The sequence below is a fragment of the Meles meles genome, chromosome 13 (assembly GCF_922984935.1).
Source record: "Meles meles chromosome 13, mMelMel3.1 paternal haplotype, whole genome shotgun sequence".
Lineage (NCBI taxonomy): Eukaryota > Metazoa > Chordata > Mammalia > Carnivora > Mustelidae > Meles > Meles meles.
The window spans coordinates 33,678,503-33,692,926 of record NC_060078.1 but is presented as its reverse complement, the minus strand read 5'-3'; the positions used below and the strand labels follow the sequence as shown (position 1 = coordinate 33,692,926).

The 14,424-nt window shown below is 38.5% G+C and overlaps 1 protein-coding gene across 3 annotated transcripts in view; it reads left to right on the top strand.

Moving 5' to 3' along the window:
- The window catches only part of ECD (ecdysoneless cell cycle regulator), a 37,291-nt gene that overhangs the window by 8,621 nt on the left and 14,246 nt on the right, over positions 1–14,424 (top strand). For all 3 annotated transcript variants that reach the window (XM_046026502.1, XM_046026500.1, XM_046026501.1), the window contains exons 6-9: positions 1,288–1,480; positions 2,038–2,166; positions 3,967–4,095; positions 12,829–12,914. In XM_046026502.1, the coding sequence (XP_045882458.1) occupies positions 1,288–1,480; positions 2,038–2,166; positions 3,967–4,095; positions 12,829–12,914 (537 nt within the window). The remainder of the gene's footprint in view (positions 1–1,287; positions 1,481–2,037; positions 2,167–3,966; positions 4,096–12,828; positions 12,915–14,424) is intronic.

The following is a 14,424-nucleotide window of genomic DNA, read 5'->3' as shown; positions in this document are numbered from 1 at the left end:
AGGTCATGATCTCAGGGTCCTGGGTTTGAGCTGCATGTAGGGCTCCGTGCTCAGTGGAGAGCCTGCCTCTCCCTCTCCCTCTGCCTCTTCCCCTGCTTGTGCTCGCTCTCGCTTGCTCTTTCTCTGTCAAATAAATAAATAAATAAATAAATAAAATCCTTAAAAAAAATAAATAGATACACTTGCATGTTTTAAAATTAAGGAATAGATACATCTTTTAATTCTCATTCATAGGTGTTAATATTCTACTCCCAATATTTTTGCATTTATTTACTTAGATACTGTAGCTAAGTATTATCTATATCCATAGATAAAAATTTTGAGACCAATAGGAGTGAAAACCTAAGGGAGGACAATGTACTCTGTGGTTCTAGGGCACTGGATGGCATTCTTTGACCTATGTGGAACACTTTAGGCTCTATTCACAAGACAGCCTTTACCTAGTAACATTAATTTGGCCTTTCATATTTGAGTACCTATTCAATGTTTAGCACCATTCAAGTTTTAACAATATAAAATCTCTTAACTTTGCTCAATATACTTTGTACCATTGTTTTAGAAGAATAAACTCTGATTTTATCCTTGTTCCAAAGAATAGTAGGGTTTTTGTTTTGTCTTTATTGAACTACCTTTTTTTTTTTTAAGAATTTTGTTATTTATTGTAGACAGAGAGACAGCATGGAGTGGGGGGCATAGAAGGAGAGGGAGGAGCAGACTCCCCAGTGATAAGGAGCCCCATGTGGGGCTCAATCCCAGGACCCTAGGATCATGACCTGAGCCAAAAGCAGATGCTTAACCCAGTGAGCCACCCAGGTGGCTCACTGACCCTGTTGAACTACCGTAATTCCTTTTCATTATTTTCCATTTTTTCCTACTTTTTCTCTTTCTCTCTCTTCTTTTCAGCAGTTTTTAGTGTATATAGTAGCTTTAACTTCACCTTCCTTGTCATTCATTGTACCTCTTACTCTTGATGAACTAAGACAATATAAGAGGAAGTAAATGGTAGAAGAATTCTAGATGTTTACACATCATAAAATAAAAATGATTATGGGGCACCTGGGTGGCTCGGTCGTTGGGCGTATATCTTTGGCTCAGGTCATGATCCCAGGATCCAGGGTTCGAGCACTGCATTGGGCTCCCTGCTCACCGGGATGCCTGCTTCTCTCTTCTCTCTCCCTTCTCTCTTCCCTGGCTTCTGTTCGCTCTCACGCTGTCTCTCTGTCAAATAAATTAATAAAATCTTTTAATAAATAAATAAAAATAACAATGATATGTTGCTTGTCACAGATACCCAGAAAAAATTCAAGCCTCTCTTCATCGTGCACACTGCTTCCTTCCAGCTGGCATTGTAGCAGTGTTAAAGCAACGCCCCAGACTGGTGGCTGCAGGAGTCCAGGCATTTTACCTGCGGGACCCCATTGACCTGAGAGCCTGTCGTGTTTTCAAGACTTTCTTGCCTGAAACACGAATAATGACATCGGTAAGATAGCTCTCTTGGTCATTAAGTTTCTATCACTGGAAAGAGAGTTAAACATCATTCTAATTATGCAGTAGAAAAAACTGGAAATAATTCTATTTCCTCATGGCAAGTTAATATACTTTTTTTCTTTTTTCTTTTCTCCCATCTGCGGAGGAAGATTTCAAGAGACTTCATTTCCTATTTTATATCTAAATGTTTCTTAGATAGTTTCTGACCCTATTTTTCCTATTTTCTTTTCTTCTTAAGAATAAGACATTTCATTTCTTCCAGAGACTTGAGAATTATTCTTTATCTTCTACCCACCCAAATTGCCATATAATGTAACTAATGAGAAGAGTTCCATTAGTGATTACTAAAAAGTAGACAGTGAGGTTGGTTTTGTGGCATGTGAACTCTATCTCAATAAAGCTGTTAGTAAAAAATGTTGGCAGTGAATAGGTTGGATCTTCTTTGCATTTCCTACGAATAGAAGCTCATAAATAAAATTATGAACTGTGAAATGATAATCAAATTTTTACTTTTAGGAAGACTCATGTATTTTGTGTTTCAATGTCCAGGTGACTTTCACTAAATGTCTGTATGCACAGTTGGTACAACAAAGGTTTGTGCCAGACCGGCGGAGTGGATACAAGATGCCTCCTCCATCTCATCCCCAGTATCGAGCCCATGAATTGGGCATGAAGTTGGTAATGAACCATAAAATTTTATATTCTTCCTTTAGGTAAAAGGGGTCTTAATGGCGTAGTGGTACAGCAAAGGAAGTCTAGAAATATACCTTACTTTTGTGAGAATGTAGTAAAATATGGCATCTTAAACAAGACGGAAAAATGGGGTATTCAGTTAATGATAATAGAACAGCTGTGAAGCTGTCTGAAAAATTAAAAGTTGATTCCCTCACACCTATCCCAAAATAAATTCCAGGTGGATCAAATACTTAAAAGAAAACACTGAAACCATAAAATCTGAAAGAAAACACAGGAGAATTTTTGATAATCTGAATAGGAAAGACCTTTTTAAGCATGACTTAAAACTTGAAGCTATTAAAAATAAAAAGACTGATAAATTTGATTATTAAAGATTAAACATTTCTGGGGCACCTGGGTGTCTTAGTCAGTTAAGCATCCAACTATGATTTTAGCTCAGGTCATGATCTCAGGGTTGCTTAAAATTCCCTCTCTTCCTTTCTCCTCCTTCTACTCCTCCTCCTCCTTTAAAAAAAAAAATTAAGCATTTCTATGTGGGAAAGCAAAACCCCATAACTAAAGTCAAAAGATAGTAAACCTGAAGAAAGCATTACATTTGCAATTGAAATTACAGAGAGCTAATTTCTTTAATTTAAATAGAGTTCCTTCAAGTCAATATGAAAAAAATACTAATTAATAAAAAATGTTCAGAAACTGAACAGAGTCCACAGGAAAGGAAATGCAAATGATATTTAATCTAAACGTAAGAAAAATGTTGGCCTTTGCTTGTAATAAAAGTAATGCAACTTAAAGCTATAAAACTGTTTTCTACCATTTGGCAAATATCAGAAAGTTTGATAATATATATTGGATTGATGAAAATATATATAGAAGGAGATACTCTCAAACATCATTGATGGGAGTGTGAGTTGATTCAGTCTCTTATAAAAATTTGTGACTATCCATCAGTATATAAATGCACAAACCCTCCTGCTCAGCATTTTAACTTCTAGATATTTATCCTCTGTATATTTTAAATGTGTACAAAGACATATGAGGGTACTCATGACAGCATTATTTGAAGTAGTAAAGATTAGAAACCACCTTAATGTCTGTTTGTAGGGGAATAATTAAATTATGGTCTGTCTATGCAATGAAATGGTTAACTTTGTATGATCATATAAAATGATCTCCAAGGCATATAACTTAGTGAAAAAGCAAGGTTTAGAACAGTGTATGTTGCCATTTAATGACCAAAGGGATGCAGTAGGATATACAGACACAGACCACACATCTGCTTGAATGCATACATTACTTCTGAAAAGATATGCAAGAAATTGGTAATAGTAGTTTTCTCTTGAGTGGTCAGGAAATCTTCCTGTCTGACTTATTTTGCCATGCTAATTCATTATATTTTTTAGTCCAAGGACAATTAAAATGAAGTGATTCCCTTCCTTCTCTTTCCTATGTTCATGACCTTGCTGAACTCATTTTATAATTTCGGTTAGACAAGAAACCTTTTAAATGCCTTTTAAGCAAACAAGAGAGTTTAAATTTCTGGTTTTGTAATCAGCAAGAAAAGAAATCTCTTTGAGGAGGACAAGAATGTTTGTAGTATTTGCTTTTCCTTTATAATTTTTAGTAATCTATAGAAATTGAAAAACTTGGAAATAGTCAGATTTTTCATAAAATTCAAAGTGTTATAAATGTCCATATGCCCGTATGTCCAGTCACCTAGATCTTAAGTGTGGCTAAGTGGAAAGAAAGTAACTTAATAATGAAAATTCTGTCTATTCCATCTAGGCTCATGGATTTGAGATCTTATGCTCCAAATTTAGCCCACATTTTTCTGACTCTAAGAAATCCTTCATGACTCCCTCACCACTCTGGGCTGGCTTCCTTGAAAGTCTGAAAAAGAATGATTACTTTAAGGTAGGACTTGCAAAGCATTTGTAAAATTGTACAATCCAGGGAAAATCAAGCTGGTGCATTAGAGTCCTATGGTCCATATTTAATGTGTAACATGATTATAGACATGAGAATTAAAAAGGACCATTCTAATTCAGTGTTAATGAGGGGGTGGCTATGAACTGTTTTCGGTATTTTGGAAAAATTACTAACATTTACATAGAATGGGTCCAGGAGTCAAGATGGCGGAGAAGTAGCAGCCTGAGACTACATCAGGTAGCAGGAGATCAGCTCGATAGCTTATCTAAACATTGCAAACACCTACAAATCCAACGGGAGAGCGAAGAGAAGAAGAACAGCAACTCTAGAAACAAAAAATCAACCACTTTCTGAAAGGTAGGACTGGCGGAGAAGTGAATCTAAAACGACGGGAAGATAGACCGCGGGGGGAGGGGCCGGCTCCCGGCAAGCGGCGGAGGAACGGAGCACAAAATCAGGACTTTTAAAAGTCTGTTCCACTGAGGGACATTGCTCCAGGGGCTAAACCGGGGTGAAGCCCACGCGGGGCCAGCGTGGCCCCAGGCCCCGCAGGGTCACAGAAGGATCGGGGGTGTCGGAGTGTCGGAGAGCTCGCAGGTATCAGAACGTAGAAGCCGGCTGGAGAGACAGAGCCGAGCACTAAACTCTCAGCTCGGGGTTACCTTGAACTGGTCGCGGGCTGGGTGAGCTCGGAGCGCGGCTAGAGGCTGGGGATACGGGAGTGATTGGGTGCTGTCCTCTGGGGGCGCACTGAGGAGTGGGGCCCCAGGCTCTCGGCTCCTCCGGGCCGGAGACTGGGAGGCCGCCATTTTCATTCCCGTCCTCCGGAACTCTACGGAAAGCGTTCAGGGAACAGAAGCTCCCAAAAGCGAACCCGAGCCGATTACTTAGTCCGGCCGCCGGTAAGGGAGGTGCAATCCCGCCTCGGGCAAAGACACTTGAGAGTCACTACAACAGGCCCCTCCCCCAGAAGATCAACAAAATATCCAGCCAGGACGAAGTTCATCTATCAAGGAGAAAGCAGATTCAATTCCTAAGACAGCAGAGCAATTCCAGAGGAGGAGAAAGCAAAGCACGGAACTCATGGCTTTCTCCCCATGATTCTTTAGTCTTGCGGCTACTTCAGTTTTTTTTTCTTTTTTCAATTTTTTTTTCTTTTTTCTTTTTTCTTCTTCTGCTAAATTTTTTTTAAAATTTACCCTTTTCTTTTTTAACATTTTTTGACTAGTTCATCTAAATATATATATTTTTTCTTTCTTTTTTATATTTTTTATTTGTTTTATTTTTTAAATTTTTTTCTTTCTTTTTTTTTTTTTTTTTTCTTTTTTTTTCAGAAGCTGTTTTTATCCCCTTTCTCCCCCCCACAATTTGGGGTCTCTTCTGATTTGGTTACAGCGCATTTTTCCGGGGTCTTTGCCACCCTTTTAGTAGTTTATTTGATCCTTCATATCCTCTTATCTGGACAAAATGACAAGGCGGAAAAAATCACCACAAACAAAAGAACAAGAGACAGTACCGAAGGCTAGGGACCTAATCAACACAGACATGGGTAATATGTCAGATCAAGAGTTCAGAATGACGATTCTGAACATTCTAGCCGGGCTCGAAAAAGGCATGGAAGATATTAGAGAAACCCTCTCTGGAGATATTAAAGCCCTTTCTGGAGAAATTAAAGAACTAAAATCTAACCAAGTTGAAATCAAAAAAGCTATTAATGAGGTGCAATCAAAAATGGAGGCTCTCACTGCTAGGATCAATGAGGCAGAAGAAAGAATTAGTGATATAGAAGACCAAATGACAGAGAATAAGGAAGCCGAGCAAAAGAGGGACAAACAGCTACTGGACCATGAGGGGAGAATTCGAGAGATAAGTGACACCATAAGACGAAACAACATTAGAATAATTGGGATTCCAGAAGAAGAAGAAACAGAGAGGGGAGCAGAAGGTCTATTGGAGAGAATCATTGGAGAGAATTTCCCTAATATGGCAAAGGGAACAAGCATCAAAATCCAGGAGATGCACAGAACCCCCCTCAAAGTCAACAAGAATAGGTCCACACCCCGTCACCTAATAGTAAAATTTACAAGTCTTAGTGACAAAGAGAAAATCCTGAAAGCAGCCCGAGAAAAGAAGTCTGTAACATACAATGGTAAAAATATTAGATTGGCGGCAGACTTATCCACAGAGACCTGGCAGGCCAGAAAGAGCTGGCATGATATATTCAGAGCACTCAACGAGAAAAACATGCAGCCAAGAATACTCTATCCAGCTAGGCTATCATTGAAAATAGAAGGAGAGATAAAAAGCTTCCAGGACACACAAAAACTGAAAGAATTTGCAAACACCAAACCAGCTCTACAGGAAATATTGAAAGGGGTCCTCTAAGCAAAGAGAGAGCCTAAAATTAGTAGATCAGAAAGGTACAGAGACAATATACAGTAACAGTCACCTTACAGGCTAATAATAGCACTAAATTCATATCTCTCAATAGTTACCCTGAATGTTAATGGGCTAAATGCCCCAATCAAAAGACACAGGGTATCAGAATGGATAAAAAAACAAAACCCATCAGTATGTTGCCTACAAGAAACTCATTTTAGACGTGAAGACACCTCCAGATTTAAAGTGAGGGGGTGGAAAACAATTTACCATGCTAATGGGCATCAGAAGAAAGCTGGAGTGGCAATCCTTATATCAGATCAATTAGATTTTAAGCCAAAGACTATAATAAGAGATGAGGAAGGACACTATATCCTACTCAAAGGGTCTGTCCAACAAGAAGATCTAACCATTTTAAATATCTATGCCCCTAACGTGGGAGCAGCCAACTATATCAACCAATTAATAACAAAATCAAAGAAACACATCAATAATAATACAATAATAGTAGGGGACTTGAACACTCCCCTCACTGAAATGGACAGATCATCCAAGCAAAAGATCAACAAGGAAATAAAGGCCTTAAATGACACACTGGACCAGATGGACATCACAGATATATTCAGAACATTTCATCCCAAAGCAACAGAATACACATTCTTCTCTAGTGCACATGGAACCTTCTCCAGAATAGATCACATCCTGGGTCACAAATCAGGTCTCAACCGGTATCAAAAGATTAGGATCATTCCCTGCATATTTTCAGACCACAATGCTCTGAAGCTAGAACTTAATCACAAGAGGAAAACTGGAAAGAACCCAAATACATGGAGACTAAACAGCATCCTTCTAAAGAATGAATGGGTCAACCAGGAAATTAAAGAAGAATTGAAAAAATTCATGGAAACAAATGATAATGAAAACACAACGGTTCAAAATCTGTGGGACACAGCAAAGGCAGTCCTGAGAGGAAAATATATAGCAGTACAAGCCTTTCTCAAGAAACAAGAAAGGTCCCAAGTACACAACCTAACCCTACACGTAAAGGAGCTGGAGAAAGAACAAGAAAGAAACCCTAAACCCAGCAGGAGAAGAGAAATCATAAAGATCAGATCAGAAATCAATGAAATAGAAACGAAAAAAACAATAGAAAAAATCAATGAAACTAGGAGCTGGTTCTTTGAAAGAATCAATAAGATTGATAAACCCCTGGCCAGACTCATCAAAAAGAAAAGAGAAAGGACCCAAATCAATAAAATCATGAATGAAAGAGGAGAGATCACAACTAACACCAAAGAAATACAGACAATTATAAGAACATACTATGAGCAACTCTACGCCAACAAATTGGACAATCTGGAAGAAATGGATGCATTCCTAGAGACATATAAACTACCACAACTGAACCAGGAAGAAATAGAAAACCTGAACAGGCCCATAACCAGTAAGGAGATTGAAACAGTCATCAAAAATCTCCAAACAAACAAAAGCCCAGGGCCAGACGGCTTCCCAGGGGAATTCTACCAAACATTTAAAGAAGAACTAATTCCTATTCTCTTGAAACTGTTCCAAAAAATAGAAACGGAAGGAAAACTTCCAAACTCATTTTATGAGGCCAGCATCACCTTGATCCCAAAACCAGACAAGGATCCCACCAAAAAAGAGAACTACAGACCAATATCCTTGATGAACACAGATGCAAAAATTCTCGCCAAAATACTAGCCAATAGGATTCAACAGTACATTAAAAGGATTATTCACCACGATCAAGTGGGATTTATTCCAGGGCTGCAGGGTTGGTTCAACATCCGCAAATCAATCAATGTGATAGAACACATTAATAAAAGAAAGAACAAGAACCATATGATACTCTCAATAGATGCTGAAAAAGCATTTGACAAAGTACAGCATCCCTTCCTGATCAAAACTCTTCAAAGTGTGGGGATAGAGGGCACATACCTCAATATTATCAAAGCCATCTATGAAAAACCCACCGCAAATATCATTCTCAATGGAGAAAAACTGAAAGCTTTTCCGTTAAGGTCAGGAACACGGCAGGGATGTCCATTATCACCACTGCTATTCAACATAGTACTAGAAGTCCTAGCCTCAGCAATCAGACAACAAAAAGAAATTAAAGGCATCCAAATTGGTAAAGAAGAAGTCAAACTATCACTCTTTGCAGATGATATGATACTATATGTGGAAAACCCAAGAGACTCCACTCCAAAACTGCTAGAACTTGTACAGGAATTCAGTAAAGTGTCAGGATATAAAATCAATGCACAGAAATCAGTTGCATTTCTGTACACCAACAACAAGACTGAAGAAAGAGAAATTAAGGAGTCAATCCCATTTACAATTGTACCCAAAACTATAAGGTACCTAGGAATAAACCTAACCAAAGAGACTAAGAATCTATACACAGAAAATTATAAAGTACTCATGAAAGAAATTGAGGAAGACACAAAAAAATGGAAAAATGTTCTATGCTCCTGGATTGGAAGAATAAATATTGTGAAAATGTCTATGCTACCTAAAGCAATCTACACATTTAATGCAATCCCTATCAAAATACCATCCATTTTTTTCAAAGAAATGGAACAAATAATCCTCAAATTTATATGGAACCAGAAAAGACCTCGAATAGCCAAAGGAATATTGAAGAACAAAGCCAAAGTTGGTGGCATCACAATTCCGGACTTCAAGCTCTATTACAAAGCTGTCATCATCAAGACAGCATGGTACTGGCACAAAAACAGACACATAGATCAGTGGAACAGAATAGAGAGCCCAGAAATCGACCCTCAACTCTATGGTCAACTAATCTTCGACAAAGCAGGAAAGAATGTCCAATGGAAAAAAGACAGCCTCTTCAATAAATGGTGCTGGGAAAATTGGACAGCCACATGCAGAAAAATGAAATTGGACCACTTCCTTACACCACACACGAAAATAGACTCCAAATGGATGAAGGACCTCAATGTGAGAAAGGAATCCATCAAAATCCTTGAGGAGAACGCAGGCAGCAACCTCTTCGACCTCAGCCGCAGCAACATCTTCCTAGGAACAACGGCAAAGGCAAGGGAAGCAAGGGCAAAAATGAACTATTGGGATTTCATCAAGATCAAAAGCTTTTGCACAGCAAAGGAAACAGTTAACAAAACCAAAAGACAGCTGACAGAATGGGAGAAGATATTTGCAAACGACATATCAGATAAAGGGCTAGTATCCAAAATCTATAAGGAACTTAGCAAACTCAACACCCAAAGAACAAACAATCCAATCAAGAAATGGGCAGAGGATATGAACAGACATTTCTGCAAAGAAGACATCCAGATGGCCAACAGACACATGAAAAAGTGCTCCACATCACTCGGCATCAGGGAAATACAAATCAAAACCACAATGAGATATCACCTCACACCAGTCAGAATGGCTAAAATTAACAAGTCAGGAAATGACAGATGCTGGCGAGGATGTGGAGAAAGGGGAACCCTCCTAACCCTCCTACACTGTTGGTGGGAATGCAAGCTGGTGCAACCACTCTGGAAAACAGCATGGAGGTTCCTCAAAATGTTGAAAATAGAACTACCCTATGACCCAGCAATTGCACTACTGGGTATTTACCCTAAAGATACAAACATAGTGATCCGAAGGGGCACGTGTACCCGAATGTTTATAGCAGCAATGTCTACAATAGCCAGACTATGGAAAGAACCTAGATGTCCATCAACAGATGAATGGATAAAGAAGATGTGGTATATATACACAATGGAATACTATGCAGCCATCAAAAGAAATGAAATCATGCCATTTGCGACGACGTGGATGGAACTAGAGTGTATCATGCTTAGTGAAATAAGTCAATCGGAGAAAGACAACTATCATATGATCTCCCTGATATGAGGACATGGAGAAGCAACACGGGGGGGTAGGGGGATGGGAGAAGAGTAAATGAAACAAGATGGGATTGGGAGGGAGACAAACCATAAATGACTCTTAATCTCACAAAACAAACTGGGGGTTGCTGGGGGGAGGTGGGATTGGGAGAGGGGGAGTGGGCTATGGACATTGGGGAGGGGAGGCGAAGCATAAGAGACTATGGACTCTGAAAAACAACCTGAGGGTTTTGAAGGGTCAGGGGTGGGAGGTTGGGGCAACCTGAGGGTTTTGAAGGGTCAGGGGTGGGAGGTTGGGGGAACAGGTGGTGGGTAATGGGGAGGGCACGTTTTGCATGGAGCACTGGGTGTTGTGCAAAAAGAATGAATACTGTTACACTGAAAAAATAAATAAAATGAAGAATCATAAAAGTCCAAAAAAAAAAAAAAAACATTTACATAGAATGCTAAAAGTTATTTGTATCAGAAGAACAACTTCGCCAAATCATAAGGCAAACATGAAGACACCAAACAGAAAAATTAACAAAGACATGGATTTAAAAAATTACGAAAAGAGGGACACCAGGGTGGCTCAGTGGGTTAAGCCTCTGCCTTCGGCTCAGGTCATGATCTCAGGGTCCTGGGATCGGGACCTGCATCAGGCTCTCTGCTCAGTGGGGAGCCTTCTTCCCCTCTCTCTCTGCCTGTCTCTCTGCCTACTTGTGATCTCTCTGGCAAATAAATAAATAAAACCTTAAAAAAAAATTACGAAAAGACAACTAGCACATTTTTCTTAAAATATTCACTCTCACAAGTAGTAAGGCTATATGTCTGAACACAATAATACTTTTTCACATATGTGAACAAGGATCTGTATGATATTTAGTGCTATTGAAGGTGTAGTGAAGTTAATACTCCTATTCATTGCCATAACGTGGCAAATTGATAGAACTTTAACTGGAAAATAATTTGCTAATGTGTTCCAGGAGCTATAGAAAGGTTCAAAGGTTCAAACTCAGAACCTTTAATTTGAATGATGTATTTTAAGGAAACATCCGAGAAGTAAAGAAAAATTCATTAAGAATATAATGATACAGGAACAGACATTTCTTCAAAGAAGACAGGCCAATGGCCAACAGATACATAAAAAATGCTCAACATTGCTAATCTTCAGAGAAATGCAAATCAAAAATCACAATGACATAACACCTCACATCTCTCAGAATGGCTAAAATCTAAAACATAAGAAACAGCAAGTGTCGATGAGGATGTGGAGAGAAAGGAATCCTTGTGCACTGTTGGTGGGGATGCAAACTGGTGCAGCCACTATGGAAAACAGTGTGGATATTTCTCAAAAAATTTAAAATTGAATTATATGATCCAGTAATTCCACTACTGGTTATTTACCCAAGAAAATGAAAACACTAATTCAAAGGGATACATGCATTCCTATGTTTATTGCAGCATTATTTAAAGCCAAGATTATTTATAGCCAAGGGAAGCAACCCAGGTGTCCCATCAAGAGATGGATAGGTAAAAAAGATGTGAGATATATAGAAAGATAGATATATATATATATATATATATATATATATATATATATATGACTCAGCCATAAAAAAAGGAAATCTTGCCATTTACAACAACATAGATGGATCTAGAGGGTAAAATGCTAAGTGATAAAAGTCAGAGAAAGACAAATACCATATAATTTCACTCATGTGGAATTCAGTAAACCAACCAGATGAACAAAGGAAAAAGGCAAAAAATGGACTCAACTATAGAGAGCAAACTGATGGTTACCAGAAGGAAGGTGGGGGAACAGGTGAAATAGGTGACGGGGAATTAAGAGTCCACTTACTGTGATGAGCACTGAGTAATGTACAGAACTGTTGACTCACTATATTGTATCCCTGAAGCTAATAGAACACTGGAGGCTAACTGTATTGGAATTAAAATTTTTTAAAACATGGTGACACAAAGACTAGCAATATGGAAAGGTGCTTATGATATTGTAGTCTATTTTTGAAAGAATATAAAATACTAAGTATGAATGCCAAAATAAACATACATGTGAAAAGCAGAAGTGGTAGTTAAAGTGGGATTATGCTATTTTTGGGTCTATTTGTACTTTGTTTTATAAATTAATTACTAATCAATTATTTTTTAATAACTAATTAAATATTAGAAAATGGTAGGAAATCTTCCAAATTGGAAAGAGGTCCTCAATGGTGAAAAGAATTAGGAACTACTACACATAGCCCAGTGCCCTTATTTGGAGAAACTAGAGGCCAAAAAGGTACATTAGTGACAAAACAGAGATTGGACTCAAGCCTCATGATTCCTGAACAATGTATCACATACTGCCTCCCTGAAAATTGCTGATGAGCAAATTATTTTAATGATAGCATGTAAATAATGTTCTGATAGGCCTTTTTTTTTTTTTTTTTTTTTTAAGGGACTGATAGAAGGTTCTGCTGAGCACCAGACAAGGCTAGAAATGGCAAAGAACTACTTCCAACTCTCAGTAAACCGATCAGAAAGGTGAGTTCATCACTACGTAACCATGACAGCAGAGTGGTGACCTGCTGGAAGTTAAGGAGTTCCTCATCTTGAGAGAGTTATAGAAGTTGGAGTTGCCGTATTTAAAGAGTTAATGGCAGGATCATGATTGCTGAAGGGGCTGAATTGGGGGAGAGGAGATTTTGCTACAGATCACTGGGTCTGGCACCTGTCGTCATCGTCATCATCATCTAATGGCTAACATTTATTGGTAACTATAATGTATAGGCCACTTAAATTTGTTATCTCTCTCTTACAGTCCTGCGAAATAAGTATGATTATTGTTCCCTGTTTACAGCAGAGAAGCTGAAGCCAAGAGAGATTAAGTAGTTTGCCAAAGGTCACACAGCTAATAAGTGACAGATACAGGATTTGAGCTCAGGCAGTCTGATAATGAGCATATGCTTAATTCCTATAGGAGCCCTTGGCTGTGTCTGGCTACTTTTAGGTACATAAAGCACATATTTTAGGTACATAAAGCACACATTCCTCTTTCAAATCAAATCTCATTCTGACCTGCCATACATTTCCTGGGGGAAGAAAGAAATGAGCACAAGGTTGGGAGGAAGTGGCACCCCTCTTTAAAATTTAATAAAACCGAGGTCTCATAATGGTGGCATAACATATCTAACCCCCGGCCAACTGTAATTATAAACTTTGGTGAGACTGTAACAAACAGTTATTTGAAGCCAACAAAATAAGGCAAAAATTGAAGGAAATAGGACCCTCAAAAAAAGATCACAGTAGATGGCAGTCCATATTATCTGAATTGTCCCCTGAGGTCACTTCCTAGTCAGTGCAGCACCAAGGAAAAAATAGAGCTCTAGCTTTAGTCTTTAGTCTTTCGTCTTACTGAGCTCAGGAATCAAAGGTCAGAATTTGAGTATGAAAAAAACTTCAATTTGTGTGTGCAGAATTGAATTTGAGGTACTCAAAGCTGTTAAATAACATGAGAGAATTTCTTTGTATATATTATGGTTAAAAGGTCCCAAGTTGTGCGTGTTTTTCATTTTGTTTTTGGACTTCTTTTTTTTTTCCAAGTAAAACTTATTGGATTTGAACTCTAGTCATTTTGCTTGCGTCACGAACGTCACTTATTTGTGTAATAGAATGTTCTTTGAAGACTGGTGAAGCAAAGTCGATGCTGAGAGAACTCTAACCTCAGTTGTCTGTGAGATAATAATGACTTTACAGCGGTTCTTAGTCTCAGAACTGTCTGCCTGTGCCTTTGCACTCCCATCGGTTTTATGGCAATAATTGGTGGTAAGAGGATTCCTTCTCATATCATTTCAGAAAACTTGGGAAAGGAGACTAAAAGAAATGGCCATCATGGTTAGGAGAGTCTCCCCTAGATGATTCCCATCTGCCTAGAAGGGCCACTCTGCTTGTGGAGAAGTGTTACCTTACAGACGGGTTAAAGATATGTCAAGAAATTAAGAGAGACTCGTGTAGGAGAGTTAGGGCTCCTGGCACAAAACAAGATAGATTGGTG